General features: G+C 43.1%; 1 protein-coding gene across 2 annotated transcripts in view; it reads right to left on the reverse strand.

Annotated features, from left to right (window-relative positions):
• The window catches only part of ARID2 (AT-rich interaction domain 2), a 192,384-nt gene extending 187,320 nt beyond the window's left edge, over positions 1–5,064 (reverse strand). Inside the window, exons 1-3 of one of the 2 annotated variants that reach the window (XM_070410384.1) lie at positions 4,588–5,062; positions 4,387–4,480; positions 3,204–3,301 (exon numbers count right to left, since the gene is read on the reverse strand). In XM_070410384.1, coding sequence (XP_070266485.1) covers positions 3,204–3,301; positions 4,387–4,480; positions 4,588–4,679 — 284 coding nt within the window. In that variant the 5' untranslated portion in view covers positions 4,680–5,062. Of the gene's footprint in view, positions 1–3,203; positions 3,302–4,386; positions 4,481–4,587 lie in introns of both variants that reach the window. The other variant, XM_070410385.1, reaches the window with a different exon arrangement.
• Between the last annotated feature and the right edge of the window lie 10,670 nt (positions 5,065–15,734).

Here is a 15,734-nt window from a genome sequence, read left to right on the forward strand (position 1 = left end):
CCCCAATGCCATTTTGATTTTTTTTGCACTTTAATTTCTCCATTTATGAAGTATAATACATGTCCTCTACTGTGAAATTATACCTTATGCATTTACACTTTAGGGATAATCTAATAATAAACTTTTGTGGAATATATTGAGGTGTACATGCCAAGAAAGGAATGAAGTGCAAACAAAATATGTAGACATCATGGATGATTAATAATCAATTTTTAAAGAGTACTTTTACACATCAGTAAACACATTTTTAAAATTAAATGCCAGCGTTGAAACAAATAATCATTTCAGTTTTAGACTCTGAGAAATCTTTGTAGACAATCTACATGTTTGATACAATCAAGCTAACTTTTGGCAGATCACTAAATTCAAGTCTCTATATTTAATGACTATGTATGTTTGTATCAAAATAAACTTTAAAATGTTAGAATATATACATGGCCAGCATGCTAGTTTGATCTTACTTATCTAAATGTCTGTAATATCATGAAGATATATCATAAAATACTAGGCTAACAGCCATTCTCCAATTAATCTATATATATAAAAGCCTAAGCGACCGTTTGACCGGTAGCTATGACGAGCACTGACCACCAGGGGGCAGACGCTCAATACACAGTCATGGAAACATGGAACAGACTGATGAATCTCAAAGGGTAGGGTAAGGGGGAGGATGGGAAGAGATTAACCAAAGATCTCATATGCATACTAGAGGCTCAGAGCACGAATTCATGCACTGGTGGGGTTCCTTGGCCTGGCCTGCGGGGATCGGGCCGAATCCGTGCACTGGGCCTCCGACATCCCCCCCAGGGGTCCTGGATTTCGAGAGAGCGCAGGCCAGGCTGAGGGACCCCACCAGTGCATGAATCTGTGCACCGGGCCTCTAGTAATAAAATAACAGAGCAATGTCAGCAAAAATTAAACTTGTAGAGTAAATGAGAACTACCACATGTAAGGACAGTCTTATAAGTCAAATTATTTCACCTATGATTTATAAAACACATTATCTGCTCATCAGAAACTATGACATTCAATTTGATATATGAAAGAGGAAACTTACAAAGTCACTTGATTACTATTTCTTACTATGAAGAGACACTTTTATGGTTAAGTAACAGAATCACTGTGAAAGCTTGGCATCCTGTCTGCCAGTTAAGATTTTTCAGAGGAAGGTGTAAAATCCAGCATAATACATGTCCTCTACTGTGCAATATTATACCACTATGAAAAAAAAAAATCTTTCAAGTTTGGTAGTACCCAATTTTTGACCAATGTATTTCTTTAGAAACCATGCAAATCTTCACATGGTTTTATTTTCCAAAACGAATGCCCAACCTTTTTCCTAGTAGCCTAGCTACAACCCTGCAAAAACAAACCTAGAGAGTGACATCTGAAGGAAAAAAGTTTAGGTAAAGACACAGATCAAAAAGCAGCTTCTAATAAGAACATAAAGCTCAAATTGATCTGAAAACAATGTAAAAAGTTGCAAACCTTGAAACTATCTAGTTAAAAATAGTACCTATAAGTATAACCAGTGGATATGATCTTAAGATAGAAATCAAAACTGGAAAAACAATATGTATGTAACTTGTAAAAAATTATTAGTCTAAAATTCTGTTAGAATGAATGTAAATTCTTCAGAAAAACACACCTCTCATGAACCATATATATCATATAGTACCTTACGGATATTAAAGTTCAATCATTCAATCAATTCAGTAAGCATCAGGCATAACTTTAAATGTGCATTTTAAACAGTCTAAAACCCAAATGGTTCAAACTGATGAGCAGAAAGCCAGGGTATGTATTAAGAGTATTCCTCTCAATATTATAAATGAAAATTAGCAAGTGAATATCACTATAAATATAAAGTATCAACTTACCATATTATTAAAGCAATGTTTTGGAGGATAATTTTGTTCTACTTTGCTTTCAGTTTTAGTCCTTTATCTAAAAATGTACTCTAACACACATCACAGACACACAGTAGATAACAACTAACCATGTATTTTCTAGACTTCTGTATAGCTCAGTAACTACCCACAAAGTTCTGTGAACTCTTCAGCTTCAAGCCTGAAGTCAATCTATGATAGCCAATAGAAAATACACCTGTGTAATTACTACATTCCTATTTCAGAATGCTAAACATAATACAGACTATCCACAGTACTGCTATTACATTTGGAGCAATAATAAATGTCAAGCTCAAATTATGCAGAAGTCACATTATTTTAAAAAGGCCATCTTATAATATCAGTATTATAAAATAATAAGTATAAAGAGCAATATTTTAGTTTTAAATAACCACCACCAACTAAGGACTCTCTATGACTAAGTAAACATTAAAAATAAAAGAGGACCTCATAATAAGTTACAATATAAAAATATTTCTAGGAAAACAACTGGTAAAAAAAAAAAAAAAAAAAAAAAAAGCCGGTCACAAAATATACCATCTAAACTTATCACATACCAACTGAATATGAAATTTACTTTGTCAAATAAAGTCAAAATAAAGGGGAGAATGGAAGAAAAATCCAAATCATAGCATTTCTTTTCATAGTATCCCTAATTCTCCTAACTATATAATAATCCTTTTGAATGTTTTTAAGTGACTTGATATTAAAAAAAAAAAAAAAAATCAATCCTGGTCACCTCAGGCACCAGCATGTTATGCTATGTATAAATACTGCACTGAAAAACTACTCAGTGACAAGGTTCCACACAAGAGATTTCATTTTATAAAAATCTTAAAGCCAGAATTTAAAAAGACAAAGAAGTTTCGAAAACAAAGAAAAAATTTTCCCAAGGGATACAAAGTTTCATTAACTATCTTAACTCTTTTACTAAACATCACCTTTCTGCCCCTCTTTGGCTATCAAGCAATCAATAACAATGTCACAAAAGAATGTTTATCAAGATGGAGGTAGGGTGTCACCTGTAATGATTCCGTATAAAAAAATGTAAACAATCTTAAAATAGGTGAGGACAGCTCCCACCATCCTAAAACCTCACTTTGTGGCTATTCAATGCTTCCCAGACTAAAATTAACATGAGTTTAGAAACTGGTGTGCAAGGTTTGGGGTGTGGGGGTGTGTGTGTGTGTGTGTGTGTGTGTGTGCGCACACGCGTTATTATTTATGTCTAAAAACAAATCTCCCCATAAGTCCCTCATTTCCAAATACTGTTCAAGAGTCACTACTACTCACCGCAAGTAATACTGTTTTAAAGCAAAGGCAGCGTTAGAACAACTTCTGGGAAAGTTGAACTCTTCAACAATTTCTCCCCACTGATTCTTCTCAGAAACCTGTTAAAAACACAACCACGCTTGTCTGCAAATGCACAACCCAAGAAAACTCTAACCTCACCATGAAATAAATACCCATTCTACAGAGATCTGCAGATACCCAGGCATCAATGGGCGTTTCAGACCGACCCCTACGAGCTACCAAGCAGCAGAGCCTGCTCGTATCCCTGTTTGCACCCGAGAGCCCTGGGTTTTGCAGCACTTGTTTGGGGGGGGCGGGGGGAGCGGGAGAGGGGGTCTGGTGGGTTTGTTTTGTTTTTGAAGCCCGGACAATAACCAATCGCAAGTCCCGCTGTCGCCCCCTTTTAAATCTCAACGCGGTCCGTTTACACAAAAAAAAAGAAAAAGAAAAAGAAAAAAAAAGTTCCAAAGGATCAATAGTGTTCCGGACAGCGACGCCCGCAGGGTCTGGGGGGGCCGGGGCCGGGGCCGACTGCGCTCCCTCTCCCACATCTCTCCATCTCCATAGGCCCTTCGTGAGGCCTACAGCTTCTGCCTAGCCTTGAAGCCTAAGATGGCTATTTGGAGACAGGTCCGGGTTTCTTTTGTTAGCGGCATAAACCCGGGGCGCCGGGGCCGAGGCCGTGCCCCCGGCCGCCGGGGCCGTTTCGCCGCCGATTATCGATGTGAAACCTGCCCGCGCTAATTTTGAGTTGCACGAAAACTGCTCGCAGAGTCTGTGTGCCTGTGTCTCCGCCTGCGCTAGAGCGGCGGCGGCGGCGGCGGCGAGCGGGCGGGCGGGCGGGCACGGGGCGGGCGCGGGGCTCCGGCGGGCACCCCGCACGCCCGCGCTCCCCGCCGCGGCGCTCAGACCCCGCGGGCCGGCCGGGCAGCGGGCAGGGCGCGAGCCGGCGCCGGGCCGCCCGCCCGCCCCGGCCCCGCGCCCGCCGCGCGCACGCCAGCCACCACCAGGCCGAAAACAGCCCCGCCGCCGTCCGCCTCCGAGCCGCCGGCTGCGAGCGAAAGGGACGCCTCGGGCTCCCGCGGGCCGCCCCCCCCCGGCCCCGAGCGCCCACCCCGGGGTCAAAGGAGACTTTTCGGAGGAGGCCAGCGAGAGGGAAATACAAATTAAAACTTCCACTCACCTTCGCGAATCCGCCTAAAGTAGTGACTCTGGTGTAGAGACCGTGCAGATCCAGCTCCTTCCCACCCACCGCGGGGATTTTCTTGAAAGGCGACCTGTGGGAGAGAGGACGCCCCGCACTTGTCAGCCGGGACCCCGCGCCCGGCCGGGAGCCCCGTTCGCCCCGGCTCGCCCCGCGCTGCCCCCCCGATTCTGCTCTCACCCTCGGCTGTGGTGGAACTGCCGCAGCTCGTCCAGGAAAGCGAGTCCCTTTCTCCGCTCGTCCGGAGGCGCCTTCCCCGTCGAGTTTGCCATTATTTTTTCAAAGGAGGTTTTAAAAAAAACCCAGATCGGTGTTTTAAAAGCGCCCCCCGCTCCCCGCGCTTCCTACCAGAGCCCGGAGCCCATTCCTCGGCCGGCGGCGGCGGGGCGCAGTCATGGGCCGGCGGTGGCGGCGGCGGCGGCGGCGGCGGCGCAGGGAGGGAGGAGGGAGGGGGAGGAGGAGGAGGAGGAGGGGAAGGAGGGAGCGGGAGGCCTGGGGGACCGGAGGGAAGGAGGGAGGGGAATTTCTAAAAAAGTTTAAAGAAATCGGAGCGAAACTAGAGGGGCAGGCGACGGCCGGATCCGCGCGAAGCGGCGGGGCGAGCGCGGCCCCCACCCCTGCCTTCCCTCCCTCCCCGCGGCCCGCTCTCGTCCGCCTCTCAGCGCCGCCGGCTCGGGCGGCTCGGCCTGGGGCCGCGATTCAACATGGTGCTGCTGCCGGGGGCGCGCGGGCGGGCGGGCGAGGGGCTAGGCGAGCGGACGGTGAGGGTCGGGAGGCTGGCGGCCCGGGAGTTGCGGCGGCGGCGGCGGCGGCGGCGGCGGGGCTGGGGCAGGCGGGGCTGGGGGTGGGGAGGGGGAGGTCTGTGTGGTGGTTTGTGGAAAGCGGGGTGACAGCGTGTATTCCGGCCGCGGCTCGGCGGGGCCCTCGCACACATTCACGCGCGGCCTCGGCCGCCTCGGCCGGGGCGTCCGGGGCTGAAGGCACCGGCGGCGGCAGCCGAGCTGCTCCGCGCCGCCGCCGCCCGCCCGCTTCCCTCCCCGTCAGCCTTCCTCGCTGCCGCCGCCGCCGCCGTCAGGGCCGGCAGCTGCGCCGCACAGCGCCCCCCGAGGGCCGGCCGCGGCACTGCGCCCGGCTCCGCACCGCCCCGGCAGCTCCTCGCGGGGAACAATAGACTCGGCTCGCCGGGTTTAGGGTTCATCTGCAATGTGCCGCACATTTCACACGCACACAAAGCCGGCGGGAAGGGGGGGCGGCGCGGGGAAACGGCCACTACCGGCTGCTCCCGGGTGGGGGGTGGAGGCGACGTTGGCCCCCCGGCCCGGCTGCTGGGAGGGCCGCCCCGCCGCCCGTGTGGCGCTCGGGAAGAGAGCGAGGCGCCGGGGGCAGCTCCGCACGCTCCGCATCGTGCACAGATTGGAATCAAGTCAAGTTGTTGCCTTTTTTTTTTTTTTTCTTAAGGTCTGAAGGAATCGGCTTCTTGTTTAAGCCTTGGGCTAGTATTTGGGGGGAATGGTTAGCACATTTTCCGCGAATCACCCCCTAACTTTAGCCAACTACACCTTAGGCACGGGGAGCACTGCCCTGGCTCCGTGGCCGCGGAGGAAGGAATGCTCTTGCTGCGTCCTACCCCGGCCGGCTCCACGCATCCACCCCGGCGATGCTGCGCCGAGTTAGGCAAACGGTAATTAAGCTGGCTGGGAAGCAATCTTTTGAGCTTTGACAATAATTAACGTTTATATATTTGTATTAGGGGATATTAAAGATAAATGCGCTTAAATATTGAATCAAACCTTGGTTTTCCTTGCCTTCTCTCGGAAGTCTTAAGTGTGATCCCCGCTTAGACATTTTTGAAGGTAAAAACGGGGGGCTGCTTCCCTGAGAGCCCCAGCATCTCAGCCAATACTAAGTTTGCATTGACAAGGGGTGTTGGGCTCGACCCCTGCCTACCCACGTTCATGGAGCGTCACACCGTGGGGAGCATGTCATTCTCCCCATTTTCGTGACGGCCACTGCGGGCAAAGTCACCCTCCAACCCAAGGTCACGGGCCAGCCCGCGCCTGGGCGGGCGGATGGGTGACGATCCCCGGCGGTGGCTCCAGTGGGCACCTTTCTCTGGCGTCGAGAGAAATTGTGTCATGTGGCCCAGCCTGTTTCCGGCGCTCGCTCTAGGAAACGGCTTTATTTCCCAAGGAAAGTTTGCCTCCTCCGCGGGGTCGGCGTGAGGCCGCGGCTGGGCTAGGAGGTTCCCGGCACCCGCGGGCCAGTGGCCGTCTCGCCGGGCGCTGAGGGGCGGGGACCCGGCCGGGGGAGTGGAGCCCGCGGCCCGGCCGGCGGCGAGGGGGGCGGGGTGGGAGGGGGGCTCGGCCGGTGCTGCTCGGGGCGGCGGCGGCGGCGACGTGGGCCGCAGCGCCGCGCGGCCTGGCCGTGCGGATCCCCTGAGCGCCGCACTTGCGCACAGCCCCTTACGTAACCGTCAGCGCCGGGGATTCCCTAGAGGGGGTCACTCTATTCAACCATTACACACACCCGGCTCTGCCGCCGCCTCACAAAATGGCGGCGCCCATAGAGGAGACGGCGGCCGCCGCCGCGGCCCCATTTTGTGGGAGGCGAGAGATCTGTCAACATGGAGAACCTCCGCTGAGGATGCCTCGGAGTTTGGAAACGCCGCTTACGGGATGGAGTCGAGGGGGATCTCATTCGACGGGACAGGACAGCGACTTGCAGCGCCTCGACGCTCGTGAAAGAAATCTTTTTCCCCCATTTTCTCGAAGGAAACGCCAGAAGCCTCCGGGTAATGATCGCTAAGGGGAGAAGGCACGGCTGCGGTGGACTTCTCCGGGGACCGGCCGCGGCGGCCTTGTGGTGGCTCTCCCACGCGCCCGGGAGCTGAGCGCGACGCCGCGGAGGGTCGCCCGGGCCGCCGGGCCCCGACCGAGGGGACGGCACCGGGCGACGCAGAGCGGCACCGGCCTTCGCCGCTGCGCCCCTGGGGCAGCGAGACTTTTCGGTGGTTTTTAAGTGCCAGCGTCCACGGCCCAGTCGGTACCCCTCGTCGGAGTCGTGGGCTTTGGGGGGCTCCGCAGGCCCCTGCTCCGGGAGCCCCGTGGCCGGGAGCGGGCCGACTCGCGGACCGGGTAGCCCTGCGCGCCGGGAGGTCGCGGCGCGGACCGGGCCCGGCTGGTGGGGACGGGGCTCCTACCCTGACCTGTCAGTCGTCCGGTTCGGGACCGGGGAGTGTGTGCTCAGGTCTCAGGTCAGACGATGCAAAGTCTGTTCTAGTAGCTCGCTCTGCAGCGGGCAGACCTGGTTTCTCTTCTTTCTCGTTCGGAGGGCGGAATGGAGGAGTGACATTCTACATTTTTTAATTTTTCAGGGGGAGGTCACCACTTTTAAGCCACTGACTGCTTGCTGTGTGTGTGTGTGTGTGTGTGTGTGTGTGTGTGTGTGTGTCTGCACACCTGCATGTACAGGAGTGTGTTTTCCTTCTCAGGTACCAAGGCTCAAGACCCGGAGTGTGATGCTAACGTTTAAACGCCTTTCTTTGAAATTTAAGATGTGATATGTACCTGGAGAGTTGACTCTGGGAAAAAAAAATCCCTTTCTGCAGAAGAAGCTGTCATCTACAAAATGGATTCCTGAAGTATGTCTGAAGGATAGAATTTAAATCCATAACACTGGATATGCTCGAGTCAAAGAAAAAAAAACAAAACCAAACCCTGATGATTATCACATCACTATGTGGTTTCACCTTCCCCACGACTAGGAAAATGTAAGGCAAAAAGTAAGCTTAATATTAACGGCATTTGCTTGTAAGAGGAATGTATGTAATAGTTTAAGGAAAAAGGAAATTCATCTGAGGAAACATGAATTACACGAATAATTGACTTCAAATGGTTTTTTCCGAATAGAAGCAATCATTTGTACTTTTATATGAACTCTTTTTTTTTTTTTTAAGTGTCTTGTTTGTGTTGATTTTGACCCCCATCTGTCCTCTCTAATGCAGAACTGTGTCTGGCTGCAGCCCGCGCCTATCACTGTGCTCCATGCCCATCCCCTGCCGCACCCTGGATGCTACTCCTTGGGTGTGAATTACCAAGATAGTTTCTGTTCCTGTCTATTCCTCCTGATGTCCTTTATATTTAATAAATTTGGTTACCACTAATCAGTCTGTATCTCTTGCAAGAATACCTTATCCTAGCACCCAACTACCCAGCGAATATTTTTTATGGGGTTGCACTAGAAGTAACCCTAATGCAGAGTATTACATTTCTGTATGCCGTATTTCATTTCCTGTAGTGGGCAGCATAGAGCAGGTGGGTCCTGGGAAAGAAATGTTAATTTCCCACAGTTTTACAATAGATACTCTCTAATTTGATGACATAAATAAAATGTACTTAGTAATTTTCAAACATTAATGGAAAAAGTAGTCCTGTAAAAATTACCAACAACAAAGAAAATTATTGAGACTCAATTTGTATAGCTTACTGTTCTGATGAGAAATGTTGACAGTCTTTTGATGTGAAAAATGCAAACTATTTTTAATAGTAACTCCATAATTAGAAGTTTCTTTTATTTTAGATGAATCTCTGATCCTTATTAGTTTTAATATTATCTAACCAAGAAATTACAATGTTTAAAATTTCCTCATTCACGTAAACTGTAAAGAAACTATGCCAAATTACAAATCAAGCATGTCAAGTATATGATAACAACAGCTGAAAAAAGTTAATTGAGGAACTGGTGTGTCAGTTCATTGGAGAAATACTTGGATTTTAGGTTACTATAAAGCGTAAAGGAATTGGTTGAACAAGGCTATTGAACTTAAATTTGTGTTTCTTTAAAGATGATCTTAAGAAGAAAGATAAGAACACTTTCACCACTTGCTGCTCTTACTGTCTTTACTGCCATACTCTTTTAATGTAGGCTAACTTTCTGAATGATTTGCCCCTAAAGCATCTGATAAGTTTTTTGGTTTGTTTGTTTTTTGATAGATATTAGAGGTTATGTTTTGTACATAAATCCAGTGCAATTTATTTTTTTAAAAAGACTTCAATAAGCTGTAATAACTAAAAAATTAAATTTTAGCCAATTATATTCTTTGGAGAGGCATTCCCAAATGTGCTTTGGACTGGGAGCTGGTCTCATCAATTGTTTAGATCAGTTACCTAACCCTGAATGTTTTAAATTGGTATGAGTTTAAGGTGCTACATTTGTGTTTATTTCATCTCTTTTGATCACTGAAAAGAAAAGTAGGCCTCAACTAAAAGTGCTCATGATAATATAATCACAGTTTATAGTAGATTAATCAATTGTTTATAGTATTTAATAACTTTGAAAATTAGGATAGCCTAAATAGGAAACATTTATTTTTATTATTAATTGTTGTATTATTTATTTGTATTACAACTGTAAACTTACTTTTGCCCACCTCTGTATTTATTGAATGCCTACCTTGAGCGAAAGGTGAGGGAGGAGAAATTGAGTTGACCCTTAAGGAATTTATACTCCAGTACTAGATTTTTCTTAACTGCTAGCTTTAAAAGATTATAATGAAATATTCAGACCATAGGGCTCTTAATTTTTAATATGTGAGCAGAATCTTTAACAGAGTTAAATTCAAAATTCTATTTAGAATACAGACAAATATAATTATGTGCAAAACAGCACTACATTAATGTTAAAATGTTATTTGAAGTGCTGTAAAAATATTAATAACAGCATTTAAATCATATTGTTTGAAAACTCAGATACACAAAACATCTGATTTTAATAATTAACTGTTTAATTATGGGAAAGGCAAGGGAATGTTCAGTGAATGTAAAAAATATACTACTGAGCAAACAGGAATTGTTTTCATGAATTTTGATTTTCTGTTTCAATTTTTTGGTACATTGACTCTTCTGACATTGCGTTTTACTATTTATTAAACAAATTAAACCCCAAAGACACATTAAGCTTTAAGGAGTTGGCAGTCTTGTTGAGGAAACAATAAAATAGGAATTAATCCAAAATGCAAAACTATGTAGTAATTGGGTTTCATAAAACTATGTTTAGTTTTTTCTTCCTAACTACACGAGTTAGAGTAGTATTGACTTAATAGTAATTTATTTATTTAACTTTTGTTTTTCTCTGAGAAATCACAAGTCAAGTAGGGCCAGTGTAATTTGTTGAAGCTTACTGCTGTACATTAAGGGAAATTCTAACCAGTGGTTCAGTGGCAACAATTTTTTTAAAGTGCCATGGTTGTTTGACATAATTAGTAGTATATAGAAGTAAATTAAGACCAATCTAGAATAATCTTTGTGGAATAATGTACATGAAAAATGCTAATAAACAGTGTTTTAGGGTTACAAAATAACTGAATATTTTGCAGTTTACAGTGCTTCCAGGTATTTTAAATAAAGATGAAAAATTTAAGAGTATTATGCTACATTTTTATAACCAAATTTCCCTCTTTTAGCAATACTAATATTAGTAGCAGTTAGCCATTAGTGATTATTGATAGCCCAAATAAATATGACCTTAGGCCCTTCTAAATAATGTCCATTACTTTTAACTGCATTTAAAGACAGATTTCCTCAAGGCTAATCGGGGGTTAAATGATGATCCTCCTGTTCCTCTGGAAACTGAAAAGAAGCTTCCCTCACTTTAAAGGTATGCAGGAATTTGCTCTCTTCCCACTGAACTAAATGTATCCTTTACATAGCCATTTGCTAACCTCAGTTTTCCTGCTCCATTCAAGTTGGGGCCACCATAAATAGTAAGTACTAAGACCAATACCACACTGTCCTGACTGGGCTTGTGACCATGGCAGATACTCTCCTTCCTCACCTATCCTGTTCTCAATGTCAATTTCTGAAGAGACTTTTGAAATAATAGTATATTCCCAGCTAAATAAGTCAACTTGTGGTCTATTTATGGTGTTCAAGGAGTTCACTAACCCTGTGAAACAAGATGTGTTTATTGCATTTTTCTAGGGAGCTTTATTTGTTAAATACAAGTTCCGAGGATCACCTGAGGTGTTGTTTTTTTATTTTATGTGTTGTTGGCCTCTGAGCTTGAAACTTTAGTAAGGAATACCACTTTAGTTCATGAAATTGTAAGAATTACAGCAAACAAGCAAAAACCTATTTCTGTTTTTAAAGAACTACAATAGATTTTAAAATAAAGTTTAATTAATTGCATTTAACTATTTTTCAATTTTTCCTCTGTTGAAAATGTACAGATAAGAGATTAAGTTTATTCAAAATAAATCCCAAATATAATTCTTCAACTAATTGGGAATGCCTAAAGATTTATGTGAATTTATTACCATTGTGTACATAGTTGTGTGTACTTCGTGTTCATGGTTGACATTGATCAGAATGTTTCTAATGGTGTGTCCAAGACACTGCCATCTTCCTGTTCTCTTTTGTGTTCACTTACTCTGCTGCTCTTTGCTGCAGTTTCTGATGAATGTACCTAGGAATTGACTCAGACCTTGCTTTTGTATAGATCTGTCGACAGAGCTACTTTATCCCACCGCAGGTTCCTGTAGCTTATTTGTGGGCCCAGTGTATAATAATTGCAACTTAAAGGATACTACATCAGACTGCAGTTCAGCATAGCTTTTTTTTTTTTAATGCTAACTACTTCTATCCTAAAAATTGCTCAGTGGATATTATGAATACATTAATTATTTCTGTGCCTTTTTTTCATATGTAGATTCTTATATGCATAATTATCGTTATTTAAAATCCACAATTCCATGCATTGTTTGAAGGAGGGGGAAAGCTAGCACCTGTTCATGTTTTACTTATATATTAACATTAAAATTAACTGAACCAAAGGGAAAGGGCATATTTGAGAGAAAACACGTGTTTTATTTAGACTCCCATAATTAGGCTGATGCATTTGATATATGTTATACATTAAGCTCATTCTTAAAAGGTAAATATTTCACAGTATGCCTCCTGGCTTACAAATTAGTGCTTTTTCTACTAAACATTCTTTCTGTCTTGCTAATAAAATCCAATTTCCAGAATCATAGTTAGTTGCTAAGCAGATATGCATAAAACCATAAATTTATCCAAGTCATTTATTATTGAAAGAGTAGTATATAAAAATTTAAACAGAAGTCATTGATCAGTGAAATGACAGAAAATAAGGAAAATAAAAATAGAACTATAGTAGAATAAGATAAAAGGCCTTTAAGGAATTATCTGAAAAACTGAGCTCAAATATGAGGTCTGGGTCTTCTTAAGCAATACTTTATCTTAAATTAGAATGTGCAGGAACTCACTTATCACTTCTTAGGCTTTCTTTGCCAATGTGCACTGTTTGTTTAGCAACTAAATAATTAAACAATAATTATTTGAAATTAATCTTTTAAGGCCACAACTTATATAACATTTATAAATATTCCTGCTACATATGGACTAACATTGTTTTTGCCTCACTATAATACTTTGTACAATTTTATAACTGCTAAATGTCTTATAAAGAGCTACCAGCCCTTGTAAATAGGTCCCGGCTTTCAGTCTGGTGAAAGTTGGCAAAATTCTGACATAGCTTGAATTGTCAGAAACAGGAGCATCATTCTTTAGTAGTGAGAGCACACACCCTTTCTTTGCTAGCTAAGATGAAATCTGAGCCCTATGATTCTATAGAACTTTAGTGCAATAGCTATCCTCAGCAGATATAGAGAAGTCATCTTATTGTTACTTTATTTTCATAGTTCTTTATTTTTCTGAGATTGCATATAACCTCACTTGGGAATGTTACTTCCCTAAACCATTGTGCTTCACAGGTGTGACTATTTCCACCTGGGAAGTAGAAGATAGGAAGCCTGGTCAAATGTCTACCACCAGATGAGAGATTAAGTTTATTCAAATGAGCTCAACAAAATGAAAGGGTGTGTCTTTGCAAGTTACTGTACTTTCCTAAAGTCAGTGTTATAGTTGGAGGTTTCACCCAGAATCAAAGTGCCAGGTAGCATTTTTTTGTACAATTCACTTTCCATTAACATAGTATAAGAATTCAGGTACATCAACCGTTAAATGTAAGGCAGGTACTTCCATTTTTTCCCACAGATTTTATCTTGACAAACTAATGCCATATTTTGAACATTAAGGGCGATTTTTATCTTCAGCTGTCCAAACATTACATATATTGAGGCAAGAGACACTGGGATAGGAGTTTCTTCACTAGTATTTGTGGTAATTGAGAACAAACCTACATTTAAGGAATATATTGTTATGTATCTTTTGAGTTACCATCGCAAAAGGATTCTATATAATAAAAGACTAATATACAAATTGTCCCTTCTACCAGAAGTTCAACTGGGAGTTTGACCAGGGGGCGGGCCAGCCGGCCAACCTCCTGTGTCCCCTCCCCCTGGCTGGCCTGGACTGATAGGCCCCGATCAGGGTGGGCCGGCCAGACCCCACCCATGCACAAATTCATGCACCGGGCCTCTAGTATAGTATAATAGCAATAACCATGTACAGGTCCATTATTTTTACTAAAGTTAGTTTTACTCAGTCTTTGGTAGTAGATGCTCCTCACCTTATAATTAAGACTCAATAACAACACCAGAAAGTTCAGGAAAGGTAGTACAGCAATTAACAACCTTCACAGTGCTTGTCATTGTCATGTACTTGTCATTCTAGTGGTGGTCATTTGCCAGTCCTATTTGATGAGAGATCAATAGTCTTGCTTTCTCTTGTATTGACTGATAAGTCTCAAGTAAGGGTATCTTTTCCAAGAGGAAAAGTGATTAAATAGGTTCCTTAGAGAAAGATTTTCAGAGCAGTAGATCTGCCTAAACAGTTCTGTAGTCTTTGAACCCAGTTCAGAAGTAGCCAAAGCCAAACCTCAAAGCATGAAAGCAAAAGGTGGACTGTAATTAAGGGAAACATTCTATTCTAGGTAAGACATCAAATCCAGTCAGAGGCAAGACCTTACTATTGACAGGTAAGTTAAGTGCTGTCTTCTGTAGATTTTAGTTGCTTCATGATGGATTTTCTTGGAATAGGACTGAAAGGTTTTGGACATGTTTGAAATATGAAGTTGAATTTTCTTGACTAGAAGGCCAAGGTTAAAACAGAAGGCCCACTAGCAATCTAAATAGACCCAGCACTACCAGGAGCTATCTGTAAGCTGACACCAGGTCTAGAAGAAACCAAAAATTAATAATAAATTGTTTGATGGATAGGATATTCATCTTCTTAAACATTAAGCATAGATCCAAAACAGAAGAATTTTGCAAAATGAATCAAAATTGTACCTATTTTTTTTGTCAGATCAGCAAAAAATATTTTTTTTGGTGTGCCACAGAATTTTAGTAATTAGTTATGTGGCCATGAACTGAAAAAGGTTGAAAATTGCTGATATTTAATATTAAATATTTACTGAAGGCTTCCTGGAGGGGGGTGGTTTAATTTAGTTTATTCTATTTTTTAATTTAGTTTGTGGCCTGATCTTGAATAAGAGTAACACCTGAATAAATGAGCAGAGGAAATGAGTTGGTTAGTAAAGAAAAGAGCAACAATTCCTGTTGAACAAGAAATCACCACAGCCTTAGTTTAGTAAGATTAGTAGCATTTTCTAATAGCCACAGCTTAAGAAACTATAAGGACTATTAGATATTTTAGCTCCTCCAGAAGTGATGAACCTTTATTGTTTTTATAATTGTCTGCAAGAACTGACAGCTTGATGAGAATTAGTCAGTTAATGACTTCTGAGAAGTACAAGTATAATCTCAGGTGAGGACAGCACTTTCTGCCACCTAGAAAGAATATGGAGAAAGCAAAACTTTTTATTACCTTGTGTTGAAAACAGACTGCATACCAGAGACCAATTTATTTTTTCTCTGAGCTACCAGTTCCCTCTTCAATATTATACAGACGTGTTTTGTTTTGGTCATAGCAACTATTTAAACAAGATGAGGTAGTCAAAACTTTTTCTTTAAATATATCATACGTAAACAAAGATGTATGTGTGTGTGACCATTTATATGCAAGAAAGGAGATATACCAATGATCTTTCCCCTCAGCTTAAATAAATTTGCAATAAAACGGTCAGAAGTCAGTATATATTAAATATTATTAACAAGGCTACAAATTATGTCAGACAACCAACCAGAATTACAGACTATAAAAGTTATTTTCACAAGATATAGCAACACTGAAATCCATTTCTCTTAACAAGATTACTTTTTTTGAAATAATATTTGCAGGTACAGTTTTATGATATAGAATAGAATTCTGTCTGCTTTTTAGCAGCTATAGGGAAGAAGGTACATTTTCCCGTTTTAATTTTGCTAGGATTTTAAAATTTTATTTAAT

Source organism: Myotis yumanensis, unplaced genomic scaffold (genome assembly GCF_028538775.1).
Source record: "Myotis yumanensis isolate MYYU_CA2020_CCGP unplaced genomic scaffold, mMyoYum1.0.hap1 SCAF_3, whole genome shotgun sequence".
NCBI lineage: Eukaryota > Metazoa > Chordata > Mammalia > Chiroptera > Vespertilionidae > Myotis > Myotis yumanensis.